The sequence below is a fragment of the Talpa occidentalis genome, unplaced genomic scaffold, assembly GCF_014898055.3.
Source record: "Talpa occidentalis isolate TD23 unplaced genomic scaffold, MPIMG_talOcc4v2.1 talOcc4.3, whole genome shotgun sequence".
Taxonomy (NCBI): Eukaryota; Metazoa; Chordata; class Mammalia; order Eulipotyphla; family Talpidae; genus Talpa; species Talpa occidentalis.
The window spans coordinates 41,652,618-41,664,661 of NW_023603184.1; the positions used below are offsets into that span (position 1 = coordinate 41,652,618).

General features: G+C 56.5%; 1 protein-coding gene across 8 annotated transcripts in view; it reads left to right on the forward strand.

The window, feature by feature from the left end:
• The window catches only part of MYO7A (myosin VIIA), a 77,915-nt gene that overhangs the window by 24,676 nt on the left and 41,195 nt on the right, over positions 1-12,044 (forward strand). For 4 of the 8 annotated variants that reach the window (XM_054699553.1, XM_037523014.2, XM_054699555.1 and 1 more), the window contains 11 exons: positions 2,548-2,565; positions 3,889-4,073; positions 4,539-4,660; positions 4,735-4,877; positions 5,127-5,240; positions 6,302-6,455; positions 7,032-7,108; positions 7,728-7,847; positions 8,447-8,589; positions 9,432-9,642; positions 10,404-10,539. In XM_054699553.1, coding sequence (XP_054555528.1) covers positions 2,548-2,565; positions 3,889-4,073; positions 4,539-4,660; positions 4,735-4,877; positions 5,127-5,240; positions 6,302-6,455; positions 7,032-7,108; positions 7,728-7,847; positions 8,447-8,589; positions 9,432-9,642; positions 10,404-10,539 — 1,423 coding nt within the window. The remainder of the gene's footprint in view (positions 1-2,547; positions 2,566-3,888; positions 4,074-4,538; positions 4,661-4,734; positions 4,878-5,126; positions 5,241-6,301; positions 6,456-7,031; positions 7,109-7,727; positions 7,848-8,446; positions 8,590-9,431; positions 9,643-10,403; positions 10,540-12,044) is intronic. The other 4 variants (XM_054699552.1, XM_037523015.2, XM_054699557.1 and 1 more) reach the window with 1 other exon arrangement.

Sequence of the window (12,044 nt, forward strand, 5' to 3'; positions counted from 1 at the left end):
TTGTAGGCAAACTGGTTCCTCACATGGGGCAGCTGATTCAAGGAACTAATGCAAAAACAGGATCCATAGGGAGCAAGAGGAAAAACAGTTTGGGGACATTGATTGTAAAGTTCTGGGGCCTAATCTCAGTAGCTGGCAGCTAGCAGAGAAATCAGCCTAGATGTATGTCCTTGAGTAGGTGTCTAGGCCATCAAAGAAAATAATTCCATAGGTTTAGGAGTCCTCCAGAACCCCAAGATTTGCACCATCTGCCTCATCGGAAGTTGAGGGAGGGGACAGGATGCTTTTCCCTGTGGAGGGATGAGGATGAGGTGTCTTAACTGCCTGTCTGTTTGGGACTCAGTGAGGAATCATAGCCTGGCACCTGGAAGGCCCCCGCTCAGATAGTCCACGGGCCCGTCATTCTGGGTGTCCGTTGGTCTGGAGAGCCATGCTCAGAATTGCTGACTCCATGGCTATGCTGCTGCTAGATCAGGCAGGATTAGAGCAGGGCTTTGAAGAGGCAACCGGGTCATTATCCCACCGGAAACTGCTTCTGTCCCCAACTGTGGCAACCCCTGGTCACTTCATGGCTTGGGTTACCTGGGCGTAGCCCCACATGCCCAGTATTTCCTCAGCTTACCACACCACCCACAGGCTTGGGCTGGGCAGATGCTCTGTCCTGGCTGTGCCCTGGGCTTGCTGCTTGCAGCTGGCCCATCCCCAGGGACTGAGGGACATCCCTGGAGGCACAAATAAGCCCAGAATGGAAGAGGGCCCTGGGAGGAGTCCTGGTAACCCCTTATAGGGTGGTCCAGTCAGGGGTCATCTCTGAGTCCTACAGAAAACAGGGGGCAGGGTAGGTGGGGACAACGGCTAAGCAGAGCTGGAGTCTGGGCTGGGGAGCCTGGCCCAGGCTTAGCAGGTGGCCCTGGAAAGTTCTTCCCCCTTTCTGGTCTCAGCCTTCCTTCTGGCACCATCTGGTACAGTGGAGTCTTCTTGAGTGAACACTTCTGTGGCTCTGGGAAGGAGTGTGCATCTCACCCTGTGTGTCTTGGTCTCTCTGACCTGCTCAAAGAAAGGTCCCAGGGCTGGCAGACCCGGGGATTTCCTGTAGGAGGTGGAACTTGAGGTGAAATTGATTCCTGATCTGTCTCTTATGTGTTCTAGCCTCAGAGAGGCCCCCTGATCTTCCCCTCAGGAACTCGTGAGCTATGTCCATGACTTGGGAATAGTCCTTATTCAGCCCCTGCTACACCTTATCCCGCCCCTTAGATCCATGGGCTTTAGGGGAAGCTGGACATTAACCCTTTCTGACCATGAGACCCTAAGAAGAAGGCCTAGAGGATTGAGGGCCCCTCAGTGAGCGCAGGCCAGGCCTGGGTAGTCAAGCCCCTCACTTTTCTCCTCCTCCCTCACTTCCAGCTTTCCAATCCTGGGGGGGGGGGTGGCAGGGGGGCGGCCTGCAGTGGTTGGCTGAGTGTTGGTGGTGACCTGGACCAGTAGGGGCCAAGCTGATGGAGAGAGGTGGGGTGGCATAAAGAGAGAGGCATCTGGGGCTCCCAGGTCCTGCCGGGGTGAGATATGCCAGTGGTTGTGCTGTTGGCAGGGCTGGGCAGGTTGAGAAGAGCAGAACTGGAGAGAGGGACCAAACCTGGTCTGCAGAAGCTGGTGGACACCATGTGGGGGTGTCCAAGAGACAGGGCAGAGGGGCCTGGTGCTCGGCAGCGCTCTCAGGGCTGTAGGCAGGGCTGTGGGTGAGAGAAGAGCATGGCCTGGGTGAGCGAGCCTTCTCTCAGACCTCCTCTCTGTCCCGCTCCCTGTCCACTGGGTCATTAGGCCTGAAATAGTGTCTGCACTTCCAGGCTCGGCAGACGACTGCTCTCATCCTCCCAGGGCTGGCAGGGTGACCTTTTCCAGCAGACCTTCCAAATGTCCTGCCCTTTCATGCCTGCGCATTGGATACCCGCTGAGAAGCTCTCTGCCCCCCCGTCTCCTGAAACCCCTTACCTCGAGGAATCCATAAGCCCCATCTGAGCGCCCACAACCCTGGGCCTTCCCACCCTGGTCCTGGCCCACAGCTGTTAGGCTCCTGCCTGTTTGGGTGAAGGATCCTTGAATGACTACCTGGAGCCAGCCTCCTGCCACATGGTCATCAGAGGCCAGGGGATGAGCATTTCCTGTTGTTAAGGAGAAAGGAAGCAGTGCTGTGGACAGCCCCTTGATACCAGACACCTGTCAAAGTAACAGGCCCTTTGGTCTTTAGCCACCTGGTGGGTGTGCAAACTGAGGCTTAAATAAGTGGAATGATATGGCAGAGGGGGGTGTTTCTCGTGGCTGACCCCTCCCACCCCTCCACCTAGGACCCGAGTTTCTAGCTAGTTCCCTCAGTGAGGCGACTGTGCTGGAGGGAATGGCCGCCGAGGTGCCCCGGGGTTGGAGGTCAGCAAATCCTGCTGAGTTGGCCCAGCTCTGAACTACGGGGTGCTGGCGGTGGAGAAGACCTCTATGTTTTCATTACCCACTGACCAGCTCCCTTTTCTTCTGTGCCCCCGCTTTCAACCTCAGACCAGCTGTGGAGGGCGGGTGAGTGTGACCAGCTGTGAAGGGTGGGTGAGCTGGCTCTGCTCTCAGCACTGCTTGGCTTGGCGGTTCCCCTCAGCCTCCTTCCCCACCCATTCCACGCCCACCTGCCTGGGCTCTTGTGCATGACAGGCCAGCTCAGCTGCTTCTGTGTGCACTGCTTGGGGGTTGAGTCTGGATGGGAGAGGAGATTCTGGTCAGGTGTCCTGGCCCAGGGGGTACAGGTCAGGATTGGAGCCGAGGTCTGGGCATCAAGCCCAGGCCCGCTTTGTGCAGCTCCCCCTGGCTGGGGGTGGGGCCCTCCCCTGGGCTGCGGCCCCTCAACAGTGCTTTCTCCACGGGGCTCCCTGGGGCTGAGGCTGCTGGGGCATGGCTGTGGCTCTGATGAAATGTCCTGGGCGGGAGGGGACAAGTGGGGTTGTCACCTCTCCTGTATGGTCACATCTTTCTCTGGCCTCTCCAGGCCCAGATGGCAATACATCCATCACCAATTATAGGCTGGACTTGACCTTTTCAACTTGGGCTTGGTATGGGAGTGGTGCGGGTGGGGGGTGTGACCCTGAGTGCTCACTCTGGCCTGGCAGCAGGAGGCCCAGGCTGTGCTGCCCCCTGGTGGCAGGGTTCCAGGCCCATAGCAGGAAATCTTGTGCCCAGGCAGCCAGGCTGTGCCCCAGAGGAGCCAAGGAGGGAAAGTCCCCTAGAAGGTGCTCTGGTGCATCCAACCCCTATGCCCACACACCCCAAGATGACTGGAGGTGCTGCCCCCTGAGCAGGGGCTCCATGCTACAGAAACTGGGCCTACCCAGCCCCCAAACCACATACTCCAGCTCCTTCAATAAATTGTAATTGGTTCCACTCCCTTCTTACCAGCCCAGCTTCCACTCTCGAATGGCTCAATTTATGATGTCACCCCAAATGTTGGGGATGAGGGCTTGGGGCAAAGGGGGGAGCCCACATTTGAGGAGTGCCAAAAGCAAGCTATGAAATTTAAAGAGCAACATCTTTAATTTTCTTAAACATTATATTTTATGCCCATTTTACGGGTAAAGATAAGGAAATCAAGTCTTGGCGTCCCTACTTCCTTCTCTCCCCTCTTCCTTCCTCCCCCCATCAAACACTGCAGAGCAAAGACTCAGTGCCACACCCCAGGCTAGTCTGAAGGCCCCACCTCAACCGCTGGAAAGGCGAACCTCTAATTCCAAGACCATGTGATTCCAATGCAAGTCTCCCCCATGCAGAGGGATGCAGAAGGGCAAGCCTGAGAGCTTTCTAGAATCACAGCCTCCCACAGGGAAGTGGTGAACCCCTGTCTCTTGTTGCCTGCAGACATACACGGGCTCCATCCTGGTGGCTGTGAACCCCTACCAGCTGCTCTCCATCTATTCACCAGAGCACATCCGCCAGTATACCAACAAGAAGATTGGGGAGATGCCCCCCCACATCTTTGCCATCGCTGACAATTGTTACTTCAACATGAAACGCAACAGCCGTGACCAGTGCTGCATCATCAGGTGGGCGGCCCAGCAGCGCTGTGGAGCTCCCGACTTATCGCCTGGAGCTCCGCTCCGTGCTCCTGCTAACACCTCATAATGTAGAGAATCGCCTCCCCTTCCCCAGGGTCTGTGTCTCCATTCATGCTAGCTTTTGAGGCCACCTTTGTTTACTGTTGTCTCCTGTTAAATTCTGATCACTTGGACCTCAGGCTCCTGCCCTCCCTTGGCCAGGGAGTAAAAGGACAAAGCCTTGATCAAGGACTGTGTGTGTCTTACTAGAGCAAGCGTAGATGGAGGAGTGTGTGTCTGCTTGATGGCAAAGGAAAGCAACCTTCAGATGGGCAGAGCCCTGAGTGACTTTGGCCATCCCCCAGCTCTGAGTGGTCCATATAATCAGATGGCGGGGGGGCCTGAAACCCCATAGTATGGGGATGGTGAGCCAGGGCTGTGATGGGCCCTGCCTCTGCCTGGCTCCCTCTGCAGTGGGGAGTCTGGGGCAGGGAAGACAGAGAGCACCAAGCTGATCCTGCAGTTCCTGGCGGCCATCAGCGGGCAGCACTCCTGGATCGAGCAGCAGGTGCTAGAGGCCACCCCCATCTTGGAAGGTAGGGCCAGGCCTAGGGTGGGGCTGGGTGGCTGTGGGGGAGTTGGCCTTGACGGTGACCCCCTCCTATTGCAGCATTCGGGAATGCCAAGACCATCCGCAATGACAACTCCAGCCGCTTTGGGAAGTACATCGACATCCACTTCAACAAGCGGGGTGCCATCGAGGGCGCCAAGATTGAGCAGTACCTGCTGGAGAAGTCACGTGTCTGTCGCCAGGTGGGCCCGAGCCTCAAGGGTTGGTGGGGTCACACCAGGCTGACTAGCCCCCCTGTCTTTTCGCTGCTGCCTGCTTGCTCCTAGCCTGGAATCCCACTGTGAAACCCCGCCCCCGCCGGGGCTTTTTCATAAAAGCCATGTGTTAAAATAGTAAACCATGTCAACAGCCTTCTTGATTGTCTGCTTCCCGATGACCTTCTCCTGCCCTCCTACCTCTGTCCCCCCAATGCCGTGTGCTCACATTTTCAGGCCCCTGATGAAAGGAACTACCACGTGTTCTACTGCATGCTGGAGGGCATGAGCGAGGAGCAAAAGAAGAAGCTGGGCCTGGGCCAGGCCACAGACTATAATTACCTGGCCATGGTGAGGCCCAGGTGGGGCCCCTGGGGAGGGGGACGCCCCTCCCACAAGGTCAGGGTAGCTCAGGCCTGGTGAGTGGGGAACTCTGCGTGGGTTTCCTCCTGTCCTCTCACCTGCCCCAGCACACCCTGGGCTCATATGTGCCCTGAAGCCTGTCCCCCACTTGGTCACATGCCCCTTGCACACACATCTAGGTGAATTCCCTCCACCAGCTCACACATTCCCAAATGTGTGACGTCTCAGACTGACACACGGCCATACATGCATTCTCATAGACCTCCCTGCCCGTGTGCTGCACTAGTTCGGTCCCTGAGAACACAGGGACTGGGACCTTCGCCAGGGCCCTCAGGATTTGGGGTCAAGCTGCTGCAGCTTCAGCCTCGAGGGCTTGCTGAGTGCAGTGTCATGCTGCTGTCTGGCCACCAAGGAGAAGTGGGTCCTGGGGCATTGCAGCCACCTAGCACCAGGTGGGGGCCACATACACAGCAGGCTGGCTTGGGGGACCAACTTCCTTAGCCCTGGGGAGAGCCCATGCCTATTTGTCTGGAGCTGGGCTGGGCTGGACTACGTGGGTACAATATGAGCTATGACACCTGGGGGATGTAGGCCAATATGTGTGCGTGTGCATGCACGTGTACATGCAGTGGTAGGTGTGACAGACCTTCATGGACACATCCTGTATCTGGCTGGCACCCTTGCACATACACACGCACAGCTCCCAGGCACACATGATGGGCAGACCCCTGTCCGTGCCGGTCTCTCTGTAGTTATCCCCCTTCATCCACACCAGGCGCACTGGTGAGGGGTTCAAGTTTCTGAGGGGGTGTGCCCTAGGAGGCGGGGAGAATGTAAAGTATTGCTGCTGTCAGGGTGACTGCCAGGCAGAGTGACTCGGGGAAAAGGGACAGCCAGGGTTCCCAGGTGTAGAAAGTGTATCTTGAAAAGCCCAGCCAGGAACTTTCCAGACATTCTAAGGGAGTTGTAGAGCTCTCAAGATAAGGTCTCTGCCCAAAGCCCCAGGCACTCCGTGACGCACCCCATTCTCCCCCACCCCGCCCACACAGGGTAACTGCACAACCTGTGAGGGCCGGGAGGACAGCCAGGAATACGCCAACATCCGCTCCGCCATGAAGGTGCTCATGTTCACCGACACCGAGAACTGGGAGATCTCGAAGCTCCTGGCCGCCATCCTGCATCTAGGCAACCTGCAGTACGAGGGTGAGGAAGCAGCCGTTCTCAGAGAGGAGACGGAGAACAACCTCTGGGCAGCGCTGAGGCAGGCCCCAGGTCCCCTCCATTCTTGCCCCTGGTGCCCAGCATGGCCCCTGGACAAAGGAGGAGCTCTGGGGAGTTTTCTCAGTGGATAAATGAATGACCCCAGCTCTGAGGAGCTCAAGTTCACGGAGTCTTAGAAGACTAAAGACATGAAGGCTGCATCAGGCAATAGGAAGTGCTTGTGCCAAGGCCTTGAGGCCTTGGGAAAGGCAGATGGTGTCAGGCGCTGAGTGACACACTTGTCACAAAGCCCGAGCGCCAGTCACTCTGGGGGTCTGGGGCGGCGGTGGGAGGAGAGGGCTGCGGGTGTCCGCTGCTGGTGCCGGGGCTGGGCTTGCACGGTGCCTGCCCTCGGGGCGCCCGCAGTACAAGGGGAGGGCATTCCTCAATCGTATTGACCGAGAGACACGTTTAATTGTGCTGCTGGTGCCCTCTGAGCGCAGGGCAGACCCCAGGTTCTCCTAGGCGCTCCCAGGCCCACCCTCCCTGCCTGACGCCCCGCCTTCTCGCTGCCACCAGCCCGCACATTTGAAAACCTGGATGCCTGTGAGGTCCTGTTTTCCCCGTCCCTGGCCACAGCGGCGTCCCTGCTTGAGGTCAGTGCCCAGCTTTCTGTCCCCACAGCCGCTCTGTTCCTCTCGGGGTGGGGGTAGTTTTGACTTCAGGGTCAGAAGACTGAGCTTGTGGGGAACAGGGGGCTGGACCCCTCTGGAAGAGTTCTAGAAATTTACTATCAAGAGCTTACTAAGTGCAGGATCTGGACTGGCACAGGCCCCAGAGGGTGGAGCCCAGCGCCCAGGGGCCTCGCTGCTCATCCCTGGGGATGGTGCCTCTGGGGATGGTGGGGGGCTTGGGGGACCCTGGGCTAGGGCCTCTCAGTGAGTCAGTCTGCTAGACTGTGAGCAAGCACTGGACTCCATTCTGGCTGAAAAACTTGCGTGAATTAAAGGCAGGGACAGAGCCAGTCCTGGGAGGACAGTTGACATGCTGCCGGGAGAGAGAGGTCGTAAGGAAAGAACACCCCCTTCCAGGCAGCTCTCAGGGCTGGCGGGCTGATGGTTGGGGAGGCTCGGCTGTGGGGAAGGGCATTCTTAGTAGAGGCAGCAGTGTGAGCAAGGCCTGGTTGACGAGGCCTGTGAAGGAGTGAGTTTAGGTGTGGGCAGAGGGAGGGATGGGTGGGTTGCCTGACTGAGTACCTGCCTGTTGCCCCACCAGGTGAACCCCCCAGATCTGATGAACTGCCTGACCAGCCGCACCCTCATCACCCGTGGGGAGACAGTGTCCACCCCGCTCAGCAGGGAGCAGGCGCTGGATGTGCGGGACGCCTTTGTAAAGGTGGGCAGTTTGTGGAGTGGACTTTGGTGGGCAGGACCCAAGGGGCTGTTGGTGGGCAGGACCCAAGGGGTCCACAGAGCCAGTGGACCTCTGGGCCCGGACCCAGGCCACAGTGTCTGCTCTCTGGGGCTGGGCAAGAGTCTGCCTCCCCCGAGCCCCTTTCACTGCACAGGAAGCTGGGTGTGTGCCCTCCAGGGCCTGCCAGCTCCGGCCCCCTCAAGCCCTCCCCCTGGCCTGCTTTGATCTCTTGAAACTCAGGCTGGAGTCACCCCTTGAGTCCCTACCCTTCAGCAGGCCCTGTGCTGGCCTCTGGGACCCTCCAGACATGGAGACAAATAGACGGGGACATGGGAGCCCAAAGGAGAGTTCCCTCCCCAGCTTCAAGGTCAGAGAGTTTTGGTGGCGCTGACCCCACACTGAGCTCTGAAAAGCAGCAATTGTTAGGCCAGAATGGGTGCAGGCAGAGAGACCAGCTGGAGGAAAGGTTTGGGGTTTCCAGCAGCGCAGATGGGGCTAGAGTGGCGCCGTGAGGCCGGCAGCCTGGCCAGTCTCCCCAGGAGGGTGTGGCTGGGCACAGTGGCCGACCGGGCGCCTCTCAGGGCATCTACGGGCGGCTCTTCGTGTGGATTGTCGACAAGATCAACGCTGCGATCTACAAGCCCCCGTCCCAGGAAGTGAAGAACTCCCGCCGGTCCATCGGCCTCCTGGACATCTTTGGGTTTGAGAACTTTGCTGTGAACAGGTACCACGTGGCTTTCTCGCTGTGGGCATTTCCTCCCACGGTGCGGACACCGGAGCCGCCATAGCTCTCCCTGGAAACTGCACTTAGTCAGTCCTCAGCACGCTCTGAGGGGATGGAAAATTGCACTTCCTCATCCTGGTGGGCTCTTCCCTTCCTCCCCAACCCTTCCAGTCCCCTGGGGCAGCTGAGGCCAGCCGGGGTGCCAGGGGACGCTCTTACACCATCTCAGACCCTCCGGCCCCAGAGCCCAGGCTGCAGAGAGCAGGTGGCTGGGGCTGGAGGCAGCAGCTCTGCCCTCCTTCCTGGCTGTGGGGCCCTGGAGAGTCACTTCACTTCTTGTAATGTTTGGGTGACTCGGAGCCTTCACCCACCACTGAACACCCACGCTGAATACACAGCGTCCCCTGCAGAGCCCAGAGTTGGTGGCGCAGAGGTGTCAGCCACTAAGGCTCTGCTTGACAAATCCTGCCCGCCCCCGCCCATGTCCTTTGCTCTCTCCTTATGACCCTCCTCCCCAGAGCCTTGGGTTTCCCTTCACAGGTGCTCAGCCAGGGGGTTGGCACCCACTCTTCAATCCTCCCCCACAGGCTTGGTCATGCAGGGAAAATGGTCCTCAGCTGGGGTTCCTGAGCCCCAGATTTTAGCCTTACTCTCCGACCTTTGCCCTCGCTGGGCGGGCATGTCCTCTTGTGTAGATGAAAGGGGTTAGATTTGACAAGCACCCCACTCAGGGGCTGGAGATCCAGCATTGGGAACCATTTGTCCAAAGGTGCGCTGCACACCAAGGCAGCAGAGGGGAGCCCTGGGTGGCCCCCACCTGTGCCCTGCACCCCTCCCTGCAGCTTCGAGCAGCTGTGCATCAACTTCGCCAACGAGCACCTGCAGCAGTTCTTTGTGCGACACGTGTTCAAGCTGGAGCAGGAGGAGTATGACCTGGAGAGCATCGACTGGCTGCACATCGAGTTTACTGACAACCAGGACGCCCTGGACATGATCGCCAACAAGCCCATGAACATCATCTCCCTCATCGACGAGGAGAGCAAGTTCCCTAAGGTGTGCTGCAGGCACATCCGAGCCTCAGTGCTCCTCATTGGCCAAATGGGGTGAAGGATGCCAGCCTCTCAGGGGGCTCCGGGCCTTTCAAAGGCTTTTGTCTGGCCTTTGAGAGTCACCTACAGTCCAGGGGTCCTGGGCCAGATGACGATGATCTAGGCACATAGCTGGCACAGGATAGGTGTTCCAGACACAAACTATGACTTGGAGCTAGAGAGACATTGCTCCCATGATTTTAGTAGACCTTTTATTTAATTTTTTTAAAGATTTATTTATTTATACAAGCACTGGGGTTCAGGCCAGAGACGCGGGAGGGTGAGAGAATCCACCAGAGACAGAGCAGGGAGCAGGACAGGTAGAGGGACCAAAATACACTGCTGAGGGGAGCAGTGGGCAAGACAGGAGAGGTCTGCCGCACCATGTGGGTATCTCCCTGGCCGGCCAGAAATCGAACCGATGCAGCGGAGACTGCGGACAGACTCACAGCGCTGCGCTCAACCGGCTGCGCCACCAGGGAGGCCCTTAATAGACTGTTTAAACTGAAGTGTATTTTCAAGGTTGTGTAACTTCACTCACTTTAACGGATGGGGAACTGAAGGCCCAGTGAGCCTCCGTGTGAGGTATAAATAAAAGAGAGCAGATCCTCTTGGGAAAGACAAAAGAGGAGAGGCAAAGACATGGGCAGGGAAGGCAGTAGGGCCCTGTGGAGAGTGGGGCATGAGTAGGGGGTAGACTTGACAGCCACCCCTTGGTCTCCACAGGGCACAGACACCACCATGTTGCATAAATTGAACTCCCAGCACAAGGTCAACTCAAACTACATTCCTCCCAAGAACAACTATGACACCCAGTTTGGAATCAACCACTTTGCGGGTGTCGTCTACTATGAGAGCCAAGGTACAGGCGGGCTGTCTCTCTCTCTATCAGGCAGAGAAGCTGTCTTTCCTTCTCCAGGCCAGATGGAGACACCAGGGTTCTGGAATACCGAGACGGAGGGCCTTTAGGAAGCCCTGGGCTCAGCAGTCTTTTTTTTTTTTCTTTTTATATTTAAAAAAATGTAAAAGAAATATATAAAATTAGCCAAACAAATTGCTAAACAATTTTTAAGCCTATAATTCAGTAGCACTAAGTTCATTCCCAAGACTGTGGACCTCACCACCATCCACTTCCGTTGCCTTCATCATCCTGCGGGAAAGCTGCACCCATTAAGCAGCAACTCCCCAGCCTTCCACCACTCCCCGCCCCTGGGAGCCTCTATTCTACTTTCCGTCTCTTCATATTTGTCCGTTATAAGCTCCTCATATAAGTGGAGTCATACACCATTTGTCCTTTTGTATCTGGCTTATTTCACTTAATATAATGTCCTCAAGGTTCATATGTGTTGTAGGACATTCAGCTTTTCTCTCCTCTTTATGACTAAATATCATTCCTTATGTGGCATGTATGTGTGCGTATGTATTATGTTACATTCTATTTATCCAGGCATCTGTCAGTGGACATGTTGATGGTTTCCGCCTCTTGACTATTGTGAATGATGTGCCATGAAGGTGGGCGTGCAGGCATCTGGTTGCGTCCCTGCTTTCAGTTCTTTTGAGAGGGCGCAATGCTCTTTTGTACCTATGGGGAAACTGAGACTTCCATGACACGATACAGCTTTTTGGTTACAAAGTCCTGCCTCCTCGGGCCTCCCTGGTGGCCTAGGGATTAAGTCTAAGTGCTATCACCTCTACAACCTGAGTTCGAGCCCAAGCCAGGGAGGGTACAGCAGACCTTTCCTGACTCACCCGCTACTTCCCTCAGCAGTGTATTTCAGTAGATCCACCTGTTCTGTTCCCCACTCTGTCGCTGGTGAATCCTCTCACCCTTACACCTCTGGCCTACACCCCAGTTCTTCTACACACACACACATACACACACACAAAACAGAACCACCACCATCACCCACCAAGACTCAGCAACAAGACCAAGTATGAGCTTCGAAGGGGACATTGATCTTTTTTCTCTCCTGGGATATGCAGTTGGGCTCATTTTGAAGTGAGAGGTGAAGAAGAGGGCTCAGAACAGTCAAGTTCAGCCACGGTCGGAGGCCATGGGTTTCATCCTTCCTGGTGAGGTGGGTCCAGGAGGCAGGAGAGTGGTCAGTGGGTCAGGCTGCTGCGATGCTCCAACTTCACTGGTGAGAAGAAGGAGCCAATGTGCAATCTGAAGCGTGCTGGACAACACTGTTGTTTGGAGTAATAGACGACTGTATTTTTCAATTCAGTTCAATCAGCCTTCACTGAGCATCTATTATGTACCAGGCTCCATGCTGTTCTGAGGATACAGAAATGAAAACTGAGCGCACTCTATGCTGAGTTATAAAATTATAGAATGTTCGATCTGGAGGAAACATAAATGTCATC